Source organism: Amphiprion ocellaris, chromosome 6 (assembly GCF_022539595.1).
Source record: "Amphiprion ocellaris isolate individual 3 ecotype Okinawa chromosome 6, ASM2253959v1, whole genome shotgun sequence".
NCBI lineage: Eukaryota > Metazoa > Chordata > Actinopteri > Pomacentridae > Amphiprion > Amphiprion ocellaris.
Window position 1 is genome coordinate 32,711,371 of NC_072771.1, and position 12,859 is coordinate 32,724,229.

Genomic DNA, 12,859 nt, shown 5'->3' on the forward strand with positions numbered 1-12,859 from the left:
TTCAAAACAACATAAGTGTCTAATGGCTGGTTGTTTGCTAGAAAGGGCAAAATGCTCATAAAATTACTCTTAATTTTGTGCAACACAAGTCAAGTGTTCCAAAGCCAAACAAACTGTGGTTTTGGATTCAAGAGTGAAATGCTTACTTCATTGTTTGTTGATTTTCCAGACGTTCTCTGCACTGTGCCAACAGTAGCAAACACATGTTGCCTGCAAAACTTCAGAACATTATACAATGATGCTTACAACATGCTTTATGGAAATGCCAAGATATGACATTTGTCTGTTAAATTTTCAAAACAGGGATGTCGTTTGGTGTTTGTTGTCTGTTTTGTTGTTTCTGACAACAAAACATGTAGTCAGATTCAGGACAATTTCCATTTACAACTTGGACTTTCAAGAACATCCAACCGCCTAATTGTTGTAGTTCAATTTGGGCTCTGTGGGCTCTGGGAAAATGTGGATTATTCAGTAAATACTGGACTTCTGGAAGCAGAGAGGGAGGATTAAGCCCATTTCTGTCATTTGTGGACTAAATGAGCTACTCATTATATACATTATCCTATTTGGTGTACTTAATATGATATATCACATGTTGAAATAGATTTCTCTGTAGCACTTTTTTCTGTTGCCAGGAGTTTTTTGCATCAAGGTATCTGATGGTTATTATTAGGGCTTGGTGATATTAATGCAATCCTCTGTTACACTGTTATTTTCTTTGACAATATCAAATATCTTATGATGTAATACATTATTTGAAAAATAAATTAAGAAACTGTGAATTGATAAAGTAAGCAGGCCAATCCAGGAAATTAAATTCTTCATAATGAAAAGTGTTTCATCACATTTCTGCAAATATATTACCATGAAGGTTGTCTGCCCAGTGATTTGCAACCTTTTCAAATGCATCCAGAGACATTGCAGTAGAAAGACAGATGCTAAGTTGTAAACAGCGTGGCCTAGCATTATATTTATCAGTCTAATAGTTGTAAAATATTGCACTGTCACCTCAGAAAGATGGAGCACAGTTCAGAATGGATGAGTTGATCCAGTGTCTGACCTGTAAGTAAATTCCTCTGCCCCGCTGAAAGCGACACTCAGCAGAGAAGAATGATGTAAGTGCCTGTTCAGGACGTGGAAGATAACATGACAAACATCTATTGATGACCGTAAAGCAGGAAACAGCAACCTCATCTTGTAAGGTTACCAGACACCCACCAATACAACGGCCAGGAACACATTAAATATTTACATTTGATGACCAACAGAAAAACGAGGCCTCCAGCATGAGCTAAGCAAACTCATCTCCTCGGAGTAACACATTTCTGTGATCTATGAAAAAAGTGCCATTAAAGCAGAATGTTTCTTTAATCTGGCTGCTTACCCCCTCAAATCCCAGTGTAAACCCAGAGACGGAGGCGGTGGAAGGTAATCTGTGCACAAACTGGCTGTTTTTTAGGGGAAGAAGTCCAGTCTGGTGGCTCTCATCTGGACCCCATCAGGTTGGATGTCCCCAGGCAGTCAGACTGGCATCCCTGTACCAGGCCTGTTCCTTTATTAAAGCCTCGGCCTCCTCTGACCCGGCACACACAGATCGGGCCCTGGGGAACGCAGACAGACACACACATGGTTCCCATAGGTCAGTTTGGTTGTTTGTGAGTTGTGCGTTTGATTCCTTCATAGACCACATATGGATTTGAGCTTAAGTGACTCGGAGTGAGGTGCTTTTCTTTGTAAAACATCTGCTTAATGATAGTGTACTGAAAGGGAGGGGCCACCACGCTGACAATGAGGCCAAGCAAAATCAGACACACATGACATGAAAAAGGTGAGTTTCCACAGTGCAACTTGCTAATGTGATGCAGTGCATCAGGATATAAAACAGCAGATTGCACAGTGCTGGATACACCTGCTGCCACAAAGGGTCGGGATTCAGCAAAGCCAGGAACACAAGGAAAAATTTAACATCAGAAACAGACAGTGGAATATGGATTTACTTGGCATGTTACACATAAACAAGAGCTTCTGATTTGAGATTCTGCCTGCAGTATGCCGTCTTTATTGAAAAAATGCAGAATTTCAGAAACAATGTGATATTTTCTGTTAAACTACTTTAGCTTTGGTTAACATACTGAATGATTCGGCCTAATCTTAGTTCATTAGAAAGCTCTGCAGATAATATAGAATAGAATACATACTTCATTTATATATAATATATATATAATATAATATACAGAAAAATAAGCTAAGATACAAAATGCACCATGAAGTGTAAAATGTACTATGACGAAAAATGCACTCAATGTATTAAATGATTGCTATCAGATCTTTATCTGAAAATAACACAAAAAAATGATGCATGTTAAAGCTGGAGGTCATTTTTTAAAAAAATGTAGGTTTCATGAGCAAAAATCCCATTGTGGCTTCACAGGAAGAGAAACTAATTCTAGCGGAAATTTAGATAATATGTCATATAAAGGATCGCTAAATAATGTATGCTGTTAAAATAGAAACACATGGAGATCTTATCAGTTATGACATTCAATTTGACTGAAAATGGGTATATTTGTTCCAGTCATGTCCAAATTTAACAAAACATAAGTAAGTATAATTTCTGTTATGCTTTTCATAACCAGTTTTGCAATGTCATCCACACAAAATACAACATAGATTGTTGGGAAAGTGCTTTAAAACATTGAAGCAATAAATAAAAGAAATTTCGAAAAAAAAAACAGCTCAATACGGATGGGTTTATTTGTCTGATACATTATAATGTTTCACCAAAGCCCACTTTCATCTCATATAATATCCCTGACACAACTTGATTCCTCTAAAACCATCTATAAAGGTAATCTTCTGACAGACTTTTAGACTGTTAATTGCACACACTGGTCACCAAGCGATCACCAAGATACTGTTTGTTTGTTTCTCATGTAAACTGAGAGTGACTCAAATTAAAGAAAAAAAAAAACACATAATTAAGGACTTAAGAACAACAGCCGAGTAACATCAATGCAACAAAAGCACCTGATAGTTTTACTAGTTTTCAGTGTGAAAACTGAAACCTTCTTTTGCGAAACTCGCTTAATTACACACTAAAAGAAATAAAAGGAAAATTTTCCATGTGTGTCACCTTGCTCTGTTTTTCTTTTTGGCAGATGGAGCTGTGTAACGTCAAATCTCCACTGATGCGAATAAATTTCCGGCGTTTGACTTTTCGGTGCCTTTCTTGTAATTATGTTTTTGTTTTTGAGAACAGAGTGAGAACACAGCTGAAGCTGCAGCCTGTAGGGAGGGATCAGAAGCACATTTGTCTGTTCTATTGTCTCTTGTCCTGAACTTTGAAATGCAATTCGGGGAGATAAATCTATAAAGATACACTAAATGCTGAAGCTGTAGAGCAATGAGGGAGATGAGTCCATCTGCAGACCCTGCAAATCTCACTTATATTGCGTTTAGGAGAAAAAACAAAGGCATGATTACGTCTACAAAGAATTTGCTCCTTGGCTTCTAAAGAAATCCTGCAAATCTTGTGAGTCTGTCAGCATCATTTCAAGCTTACATCCCTCTGAGGCACCGACATTACATTACAGTCTTAGTGGAAAAAATACTGCTATTACCTGAAGGTGTATTTGTGCAGTATTTGGATTGTTCTGCCTCTTATCTAAAAAAAATTTAACACATGCCTTCAATGTGAATTAATTTAAATGATATCCGGAATAAACACTGTTCTGAGTTGTCAGTGGAAAGAATCTATGAGCTCAGAACTTTGCATTGGTCTGTTGTTGCCTAGTCAGCACCAAGCCACTGAAAAATGTGGAATGCAAAATGTCTTACAAGTTATTTTAGCCAAGCAGCTTTCACCAGAATGGCATTTTTCTTCAATATGTTCTTGAAAAATTGCATAGTCTCAAGATATTTTCAATTAAATCATGCAAAATTGTGTAAGCAAGTATTTGAACAAGAAGATTTTCACACATTTTGAAGGAAAACAAAATTAAAATTGTACAAGATGAAATGAATTAAAGTTTGTGCAACATTATCTGGTTTAGTATCTATTTGGACAGCAGAGTTTGCAGATTAATAAATTGTAAAATAATGAATGAGCGAATAAAAACAAACATGTTACCCATTGAACCAAATAGTGAATCTGGTAAAAGAAATGTGCATTAAAATGTGGACAGATTAATTCATAGTGCACAGGTCCAATGTCATTTAGGTGAGGTCGAGGTCATTTTAGCGTTGTAAATAAATCTACAAAACTGTTATTGTTACAACAGTAATCAATATAAGTGATGCCTTCTGCTCCTCCCAGCTCCTTGTCCTCTGCACTGATTCAGGTTATCACAGCGGGAAAAGACACCACAAAGGAAGTGCTGATAAGATTGTTTTGTTTGTATCCCCAGATAAAGCCACGCCAAGAGCAGAGTTAAGACCAGACTGCTGATCGTTGACAGACATTAAAGCAGGCACTAAAAATCTGGGACTTAAGGGAAGGAAAAGCACCGAACAAGACAGATGCTGGCATTAAAGACACAAGGATCAGGGTGAATAGATAAGACTGCCAGCGGCAAGGTTTGCTGGATTGTTAAATGTCACTATAAGGTCATGCATCACTATTATCCTCTTAATAGGCATCAAAAGTTCCTGCTGGTATTAAGTTGCACCTCATAAATGCAACCCTTCATCTCCTCCTTGTGTGCGATTAATGATGATTCAATAAGAAACATGAATAAAATCAGTAAGAAATAAGTTGGTGTTGCCTCATCAGTGTACTTTATGAGAACCGTGCCTAATATTTTGCACATTTACTTCACGGAATAAACTTTGCTGTCTAGTCCACTGTGAATTTCTCCACCCTGTGCTTGCTTTGCCTTGAGGAGCAAATGATGCATGGTTTGTAAGAGAGTCTTGCTGGCTGACGGCCACTCAGACACCTGAGTCACAGAGGAAGGCAGAGGTCTGGTGAGTGAAACTGGAGAGCTTCATTGCATTACAGCACTGCAGGAGAGATAATGCCCGACGATAAAGTGCCTTGAGGGGAAAAAAGAGAGGCCTTAGAAAGATGGCAGTGATAAGGCAGCATCCAGGCTTGACTCTGCAATCTTAACTTAATATGATTTTTATCTGTAGGGACAGATCAGGATGGACACTTGTCGAGTTCATCACATCTTAATGAGTAACAAGTGTGTTCGTTTCAATGTGTAACACTTGTCTCCTTCACACACAACCACCAACAATCATACTGAGTGAAAAACACAACCAAACTCTTTATTTTTGCAACCATACCCAGTAAAAACAAAGCCACTGTCTGATTAACTACTAAAGCAATCATCAGAACAATCTGAGGCTGCAGGGACTGAATCAATACTACGAGGTTGCTGCTTCCTGCCCTGCAGCATCTGCAAAGATAAGCTCTCATATCATCCACTCTCATAAGTTAGATATGCTTGTATATAGGCACACACACACACTCAAAAACACACATGCAGAGCAGTACTTGCTCCCATATGTTACAGGGGAAGTCGAGTAAATGAGGGAGGGATCAAACAACTAGCAGAGTCACACAGCAACACAGGCATTTTCTGTGATCACTCTTCAGGTGAGGAATTCTCCAAATCAAGGAAAAGGAGGCAAACAACTCTGACTCAATCCTGAGACAGAAAGACCTCCCCAGACCGTTACCTCCATGCTGCATGAAGGTGGAGTCATTCAGGGGAAGAGAGAGAGGGAGGGAGGGAGGGAGAGATGAGGAGAGAGTGAGAGCAGCAGGGCAACAGAAGAGGACAGATGGATTATCTGACATGCGCCTGGATTGACCAACGTTCCTATTTAAGTCTTGAATCCTGCTTTTCCTCCTCAGAGTAAAATCTGAAAATGCTTTCCAGCACATGTGGATTCTAGCAGCTTTCGAACAGGTAGACGGATCGGTGCATAATTTTTTATTTCACTGGAACTAAAGATTTTTGCCAGATTTTTGGCAAACTTTGTGCTTGGATATCAAGAAACTGTATATTTTGGGGATTTTTTTTCTTCTTTTTTTTCTGAAATTGAACAACTGCCTGGGAATACAAGGGCCAACACTGGAGCAGCCAAGACTAATCGTTAAAATTTCACCAACAATTTAGAAAGAATTAGAAAGCACTAGGAGAGTGGAAAAAGAGGTTAGTTACTGGAATGCACACATATCACATGGTGTTTTGTGTGTTTTCTTTTATGTAATCTTTGTTCATTCAGACTGTTTTATTTTCCAAAACAGACTTGGACTGCACACTTTCTGATAATCAGCCTAAAAGCCTTTCAACAGTGAAGAAAAGGACCTCGGTGGATATCAGCTTGAAGAGACTTGCAGAACAGATATTAAAATCCTTCAGAGGGAGATTTAAGAATTTCACTCACACACTGAATAATTTGGACTCTGCAGAGGGACCATCTCACCCAGTCTGGACTGTGGAGGGCTCCCCTCCCTGCCCTCCCAGTCTATCCTCGACCCCAGCAGCATGTCCCAGGCTCTGAGGCTGCCTCTAGTCCTCCTCACAGCACACTACCATGACCAGATGGGCTGCTGGAGGGAGTAAGGCTGCCTCTGCCTCGTCCTGCTCCAGGCCTGGGTTAGGGTCCTGTTTTGGCTCTGGGGTCAACTCCAGACTGCTCACCCCCCTGTCTCTCCCTGTACTGGTCACCCTGGTGGTTTTCTCCCTGTCCTTACCCGAGGCTTCCTGCCACCAGCTCCGCAGAGACAGACTGAGGCTCGCCAACCCGCGAACTCTCAGGGCGCCACAGAACATTTCAGAGACTGAACTGATCTCGGAACCCAGGGCCACCGGAGGCCCCGCGGGTCGGACCGGGGGAGCGCAGGGGAGGCATGTGCGCAGCTACAACCACCTACAAGGGGACATACGGAGGAGGAAGCTGTTCTCTTTCCAGAAGTTTTTCCTGAGGATTGATAAGAATGGAAATGTCAATGGAACCAAGAGCAAGGATGATCCTCTAAGTAAGTAACACACTGGGCAGATTAATGCACAAAAACAGGCAAGTCTGATCATATCTGAGGTCCCATTCTCTTTAGTGAATCCAAAATTTTAAAGTGACTCTAACCAAAGTTCATCTTGGGGAAAAATACCTTACCATTTCACATTACCAGTATAAAATCAAGGCTTTTAATCTCAACAGCCAAAACTTCGGTTCTGTTTTGGCATTACACAGAACAAAACGCACCTGCTGATTGCTCATTCGGGGATAATTCTGGCCCATAAACCCACCTAAATGTTTTGGTTTTCCTCATTTAACAAATCAGGATTTCAAACATTAACTCTGCACCAGCACGCATATACATAAAGTGGATATACAACTTGGCAGAGACATCAATGAAAACCATATTTCTTCATTCTTTTCCACAGACCACCAGCCTGCTCACCAGCTGGCTGGTAATTTGGGAGAAGCATTCCCAATTTGAGTCAGCTTTTTGTTTTAAACCAGACATCCCACTGATATCTCTCCTGTCCAAACACTCGGCACAATGATGGTAGCTCTCAGATGGTTTAAAAAGGAGCAGGAGCAGATAACTTGGCCATTATCAGGCCGTCTTCACAGCCCTGGATAGACAGCAGTGATAACAGCCACAGGAGAACAGGGGACTAGTGGGCAGCGGGAGGGGGGAGGAGGATATGAATGTCAGTCTCATTGATGGCTTTTTTGACTCTTTCTCCCAGTCTGCTTCTCTCTCACTCACTCTCCCACTCAGATTGCCCTTCTGCCAGCCGGCATCAAGCAAATTACATACCCTCAGTCACAGATCAGACATTTGTTTAAAGCAGTTTGACGTGCTCACTCAGAGAAACGTGTCTTTAAAGTGATTACATGTTGTATGTTTCAGTATATCAGTCAGTAAAATAGCGTTCTCATTAGTCTCCCAGCGTTCCCCCTGAGCTACGTGTGTGTGCCTGTCAGCCAGCAGGCACTCACATGCTCCAGTGGGTGTGTGATCATATAGTAGCCAAAGACGACACATGTGCTTGCTTATTACTGACACACACATATATACACATCTCCCTCATTGTCGCATGCTTCTTTTTTTCCCTCTTTCTCTCTGGTCCTGATCCCCATAGTCAGAGTATATGGAACCTTTAATGTTCCTCTTGGGAGAGCTAAACCACACATTCAATCAAAGTGACTTAGGGGAAATGGCACGGGGAGGCAGAACGTCAGGGGAGATGTTTGTTTTGACAAGGTCATGACAGAAGCAGCTTTATTTCCTGACCATATTACACAGTGATGCCCTTACAGCTGTCTTTGTTAGTAGTTTCTTTTAGGTTGTAAAACCAAAATGGTGCAAGAAAGTCTGACTCAGTTTATCATAGTAGTGGCTGTGTGAAAACACCATAAAGTTTATGTATGTTTGAAGGATAATTTACCCTCCCTGCCATCTTTTATGCTGGCTCACAAAATCACATTTTAAAGAAGCGTGTTGCCTTTTGCAAAAAACTCGGTTTGAATTAGCATCGGGAAGGGAGGTGAAAGGGAGCTCGTCCAGAGGTACAAGTTCATGAATGACATGGCTGAACATCATTGTGGCCACATCAAAGCTGTGCATCTTCAGTATCAATGGTGGTGCCATCAAAAAGCTGTGTCCTAAGGGGGTCTGGGGACACTGTGTGTGGATTATGTGCCCTCATATCAGGTTCACAAGGTAAAGGATACTACACAACAGCAGCTTCAGTCTTTCCTCTGGCCCCTGGGGCTAGACATGATCCCAGGACTGACGTCCTTTGTAGACCCTTGATGCTCCCTTGAAGTGACAAAATATCAAGTTTTTTTCTTTTACGATGACTGGACGACGGCCAGTCTTTCCTACAACCAGAAATTACAATGCAAAGACAGGCTCTGTTTAAAATTTTGATAGGCAAATGTGTATATTCATCATACTTTGTCTAGGAGCTGTATGGGGTGTGCAGGCTTAGGTTTTGGGTACTGCCTGTGGCCCTGCAAGGACCCGGCTCACTGTCTGTTAAAGAGCCAGTATCCAGCCTCCCACAGATTTATGGGGATGCCAGTGCAAAACTGTCCCACATGGCTTTCCAACCCGCTGTGAGCCTGTGCTGAGGTTACAGAGAAAAGGGAGGCAGATTATGTTAAAGTCAGCTAAGTAGCTATCTGCATACCGAAGTACGCAATTAAAATATCTATGATTCACAGCTGAGTTCTCTTAAATTTATAGACAGCTCACAGCTCTGAGTGACGACTGAAATATTGCTGACCCAGTCACATGGGCAACGGCTTGGCGGTAAAAGAGTAAAGAGGCTAATTATCCATGTCTGTGATGGTGAGAGAGTGTGAGTCTTTCAAGACTCTGTGTGTGTAGAAACACACCAGTTGTGTTTCTGTGCTGCAGGGGCCAGGTCAAGACTTTTGCAGTTCAATCAGTGTATATGGCTGTACGTGTGTGTGTGTGTGTGTGTGTGTGTGTGTGTGTGTGTGGGTGTGTGTGTGTGTGTGTAAGTGTGCATCTTAGTACACATTCATCTCCTTTAATCAAAGCAGTGGTCTTTTGCATGGTAAAAAACAGATGGTGCTCTTATGGAGGTCTGAGGAGGGAGATGTATAGCTTTTCTCAGAGGAGGGGAAAAGGCTGGATCTCCCTTCTATGTAAATACACTCAGTGTGGTCCTTATCAAGTGTTATTACCAAATATCCTGATTTACGCCCCACTCCACACCATTTTTCTGCATGGGAGTGGCAACAATTGAAATTTAAATTCCGACTTATCTATCCAGATGTGATTTTGTGCAGACCAGAACATTTATTTAAAAATGTGCCTAAGCAAGAGTGAGAAAGAATAACATTGTAAGCTGCAAAGCACATGCTTTTTGGCATCCCACTGTGGAAAAACCGCCTTTAATTCTCACTGGCATCATGCGCCTCCATTCCACAACCAACGCACCATTTACTGTTAGGATAAAGCAACCAGCGTGCTGAAGAAAAACTGCTGTCTCTCCACTTCAACAGCTGCACCTGGCTGGCACACATTAGGCCACATTTTGCATATGGAATCTTTATAATGCGCCCCATACAAAGAAAATGTTTATGGCATAATGTTGTAATATGGAGAGAGTCAAATGAGGAGTGTATTTTGTGTTATGTGAATCAAGCTGAGCATTTAGCAGAGAACAGTGAATGGAGGTTTGCAAGTTCTGTGCAAGTGCCTATTCACCTGCTGCAACATTAACTGTGTGTGTGTGTGCGTGTGTGTGTGTGTGTGTGTCAGTGAGAGAGAGAGTGCATTAGTGCGTGTCCATGTGCATGTGTGTATATACAACCTGTCTCGCCCCTGCCTCCGGTGGCTGACTTTGATCAGTGATCATTACAGCCTTTCTAATCCTCACTCCACCCCCAGTCTCACTGTCATGGCTCCTCTGTCCTCCTCTGTTCTCCTTCCTTTCATCCCTCCCATGTTTACAGAGCAGCCAGAGACTGCCATAGATTGTCTTACATCCTCACTCCATACCCGACATCCGATCCCATACAGAAACCATCTCCTCTCAGATCTTCAATGACCGTTGTGTCACAGTCCCAACCACCGCCTTGCAGCCTCAGACCTCACTGCCCCGAGGTGCCACTGTTTGAACTAGAAACTGATACAGTCAGGACCTCACGGATGAGGAGAGAAGCTGCTGTATATTTAAGAGAGGGATTGTTCTTTGGGGGCACACCTGCGTCCCCCGCTGTCCACTCATGTACAGGGCTGGCAACCCCAGAGGCCCCCCAGCTACTGGAGTGGGTCTGACAGTAGATCAGGGTGCCACACAAACAGTCATCAGACAGAGGAGGAGCTGCTGATCTGATCAAAGGATGTCGTCGACTCTGGAGTTCACGCCCCCACGCTGAAGTGTGTGTCTGTGTGTGTGTGCATTCACATATGTGTGCTTATTGGGATACAATAACGACAGCTCACAGGAAGAAGGGAAAGGAAGTCAGGGAGGGCGGCACGAAATCAAACATGCCATGGGAACCAGTGGGGTTCACTTGCACACACACCGGCATAAGACGAGACAAGTGGGTTCTGTGGTCAAAGGACACATTAGGAAGTTATATCTCTCCGACCTCTGATACTGAGACCACACAAATAACCACAGCTGTCTGCAGCAAAAACATGCCCTTGTTAACTGAGGTATAAATTAACCCTTCTAATAGGCTATGAGAAACCTGAATTATTTGTATAGCGACTTGGAAACCCTAAATACCAAACAGAACGTAAACAACCTCAAAATCTCTGTGGAATCCACCTATTAATTTTAAACTAAAAGACCTGCGCAGCTGGAATCTGTTACACAGGTGTAGGCTGTAAAGAAACTTTATAATATCACAGAAATGATAAATGTGCTCAGGAATAATTGCAGCCTTACTCAGAATTCCCACACATTCCCACATGCAAATGCAATGTTTCTCACCATTACATTAATGTCTGTAAAAGTCTGTGGGGTTCTCCCAGTCTCACAGGTTCTTCTGTTCTCTTATTTACAGCAACTAAGAGGCAAGAAAGCCTACATTTAATGATGACTGCGGGGATTTTATGCTTTTTCTGAATGGCAACACATACTGATGTAACCTTCTTTTTGCTTGAATCCTAGGTATTCTGGAAATCACATCAGTGGACGTGGGAGTGGTGGCCATCAAAGGCCTGAACAGCAACTACTATCTGGCTATCAGCAGGAAGGGAGAGCTGTACGGAGCGGTTAGTATCCGAGTCAGGGGTCAATCTGGATGCTCCAGAGAGACAGACAGTGTTAGATTCTTCAGTCCTTATCAAAGGAAGCCTTATCTTCACTTCTCTAGCTGCCGAGTTAAGTCTGAATCACAACCAGGCCAGTGCACACATGGGAACCTCTAGGAGAGCTATGCAATTTTCAAAGTGTACTCTAGTTCCTCCACAAGCACACAAAGCAGAGCATGCAGTGTAGATTGAGGAGTAGTAAATGGTACCATGCACGACCACAATGGATTTGCACAAGAAAATGATCTGTGTTTTGCCTTAACCTCACACGCTGGGGTTAAAACACTGAAACCTGATACATGTTGTTTTTGCAGAGAGAGTTTGGCGTCGACTGCACCCTGAAGGAGCGGATTGAAGAGAATGGCTACAACACATACGCATCCGCCGAATGGAGGAACAAGAAGCGGCAGATGTTTGTGGGTCTAAACGTCCACGGAAAGCCGATGAGGGGAAAGAAGACCCGCAGGAAGAACATGGCAACACATTTCCTCCCAATCATGGTGTGAACTGGAGAACTCACTGGACAGAGAGGTTTTCAATGCTGAGAAGCTGTAAAACAAAAGACTTTAACTGAGAAATCTCTCGTTTGGAAAAAGGGAACCAACACTGTCACACAAACAAGTGGTCTCTGCTCCTGACTTTAATTGAGATCATGCATTTTTATTTGTTGGGAGCAGGTAATATCTGTGTTTTCAGGGGTGCAGAATGCAATGTTTATCCTTTTTTTTTTCTGTGCCAAACAGTCTGCAGCTGGAGTATGTGTGTAATGTGGGCAACACAGAAGATACTGTCCTAGCTAATGAACTGTAGTGGATGCAGAAGTATCTTAAGATGTTATTTATAATCCATATTCTCCAGTGAGACGCATTAAAGAGGAGGGTCAGTCAGTTTATCATGACAGCATTAAATAATAGAGAATACAACACATTTTAAACAACTGTTTGATACTTAACCACTGTGTTTTGACTGAATTTTAATGATTTATTTATTTTGTGAAATATTTAACTGGAGGGGAACACAAGCAAAGCTTTGCGTTATTTACTTTTTATAGGAATGCTATTATGTGAAAATAAATTTTCTCCTCTACAA

General features: G+C 42.0%; 1 protein-coding gene across 2 annotated transcripts; it reads left to right on the forward strand.

Annotated features, from left to right (window-relative positions):
* Positions 1-5,759: 5,759 nt before the first annotated feature.
* fgf10b (fibroblast growth factor 10b) lies at positions 5,760-12,859 on the forward strand. Of its 2 annotated transcripts, XM_023269176.3 has the most exons (4): positions 5,760-6,164; positions 6,260-6,994; positions 11,628-11,731; positions 12,085-12,859. In XM_023269176.3, exons 2-4 carry the CDS (start codon positions 6,550-6,552, stop codon positions 12,274-12,276), a joined length of 741 nt encoding a protein of 246 aa, XP_023124944.1. In that variant the 5' UTR covers positions 5,760-6,164; positions 6,260-6,549; the 3' UTR covers positions 12,277-12,859. The 2 variants fall into 2 exon arrangements, with proteins under 2 accessions (XP_023124944.1, XP_054867101.1); XM_055011126.1 differs by having other exon boundaries at positions 5,760-6,994.

Excerpts from the sequence above, each read along its gene's own strand:
- fgf10b (XM_055011126.1), top strand. The coding sequence starts at position 6,550 with ATGACCAGATGGGCTGCTGGAGGGAGTAAGGCTGCCTCTGCCTCGTCC. Across the intron at positions 6,995-11,627 it reads GAGCAAGGATGATCCTCTAA|GTATTCTGGAAATCACATCA; the intron begins GTAAGTAACACA and ends CTTGAATCCTAG. Across the intron at positions 11,732-12,084 it reads AGGGAGAGCTGTACGGAGCG|AGAGAGTTTGGCGTCGACTG; the intron begins GTTAGTATCCGA and ends TTGTTTTTGCAG.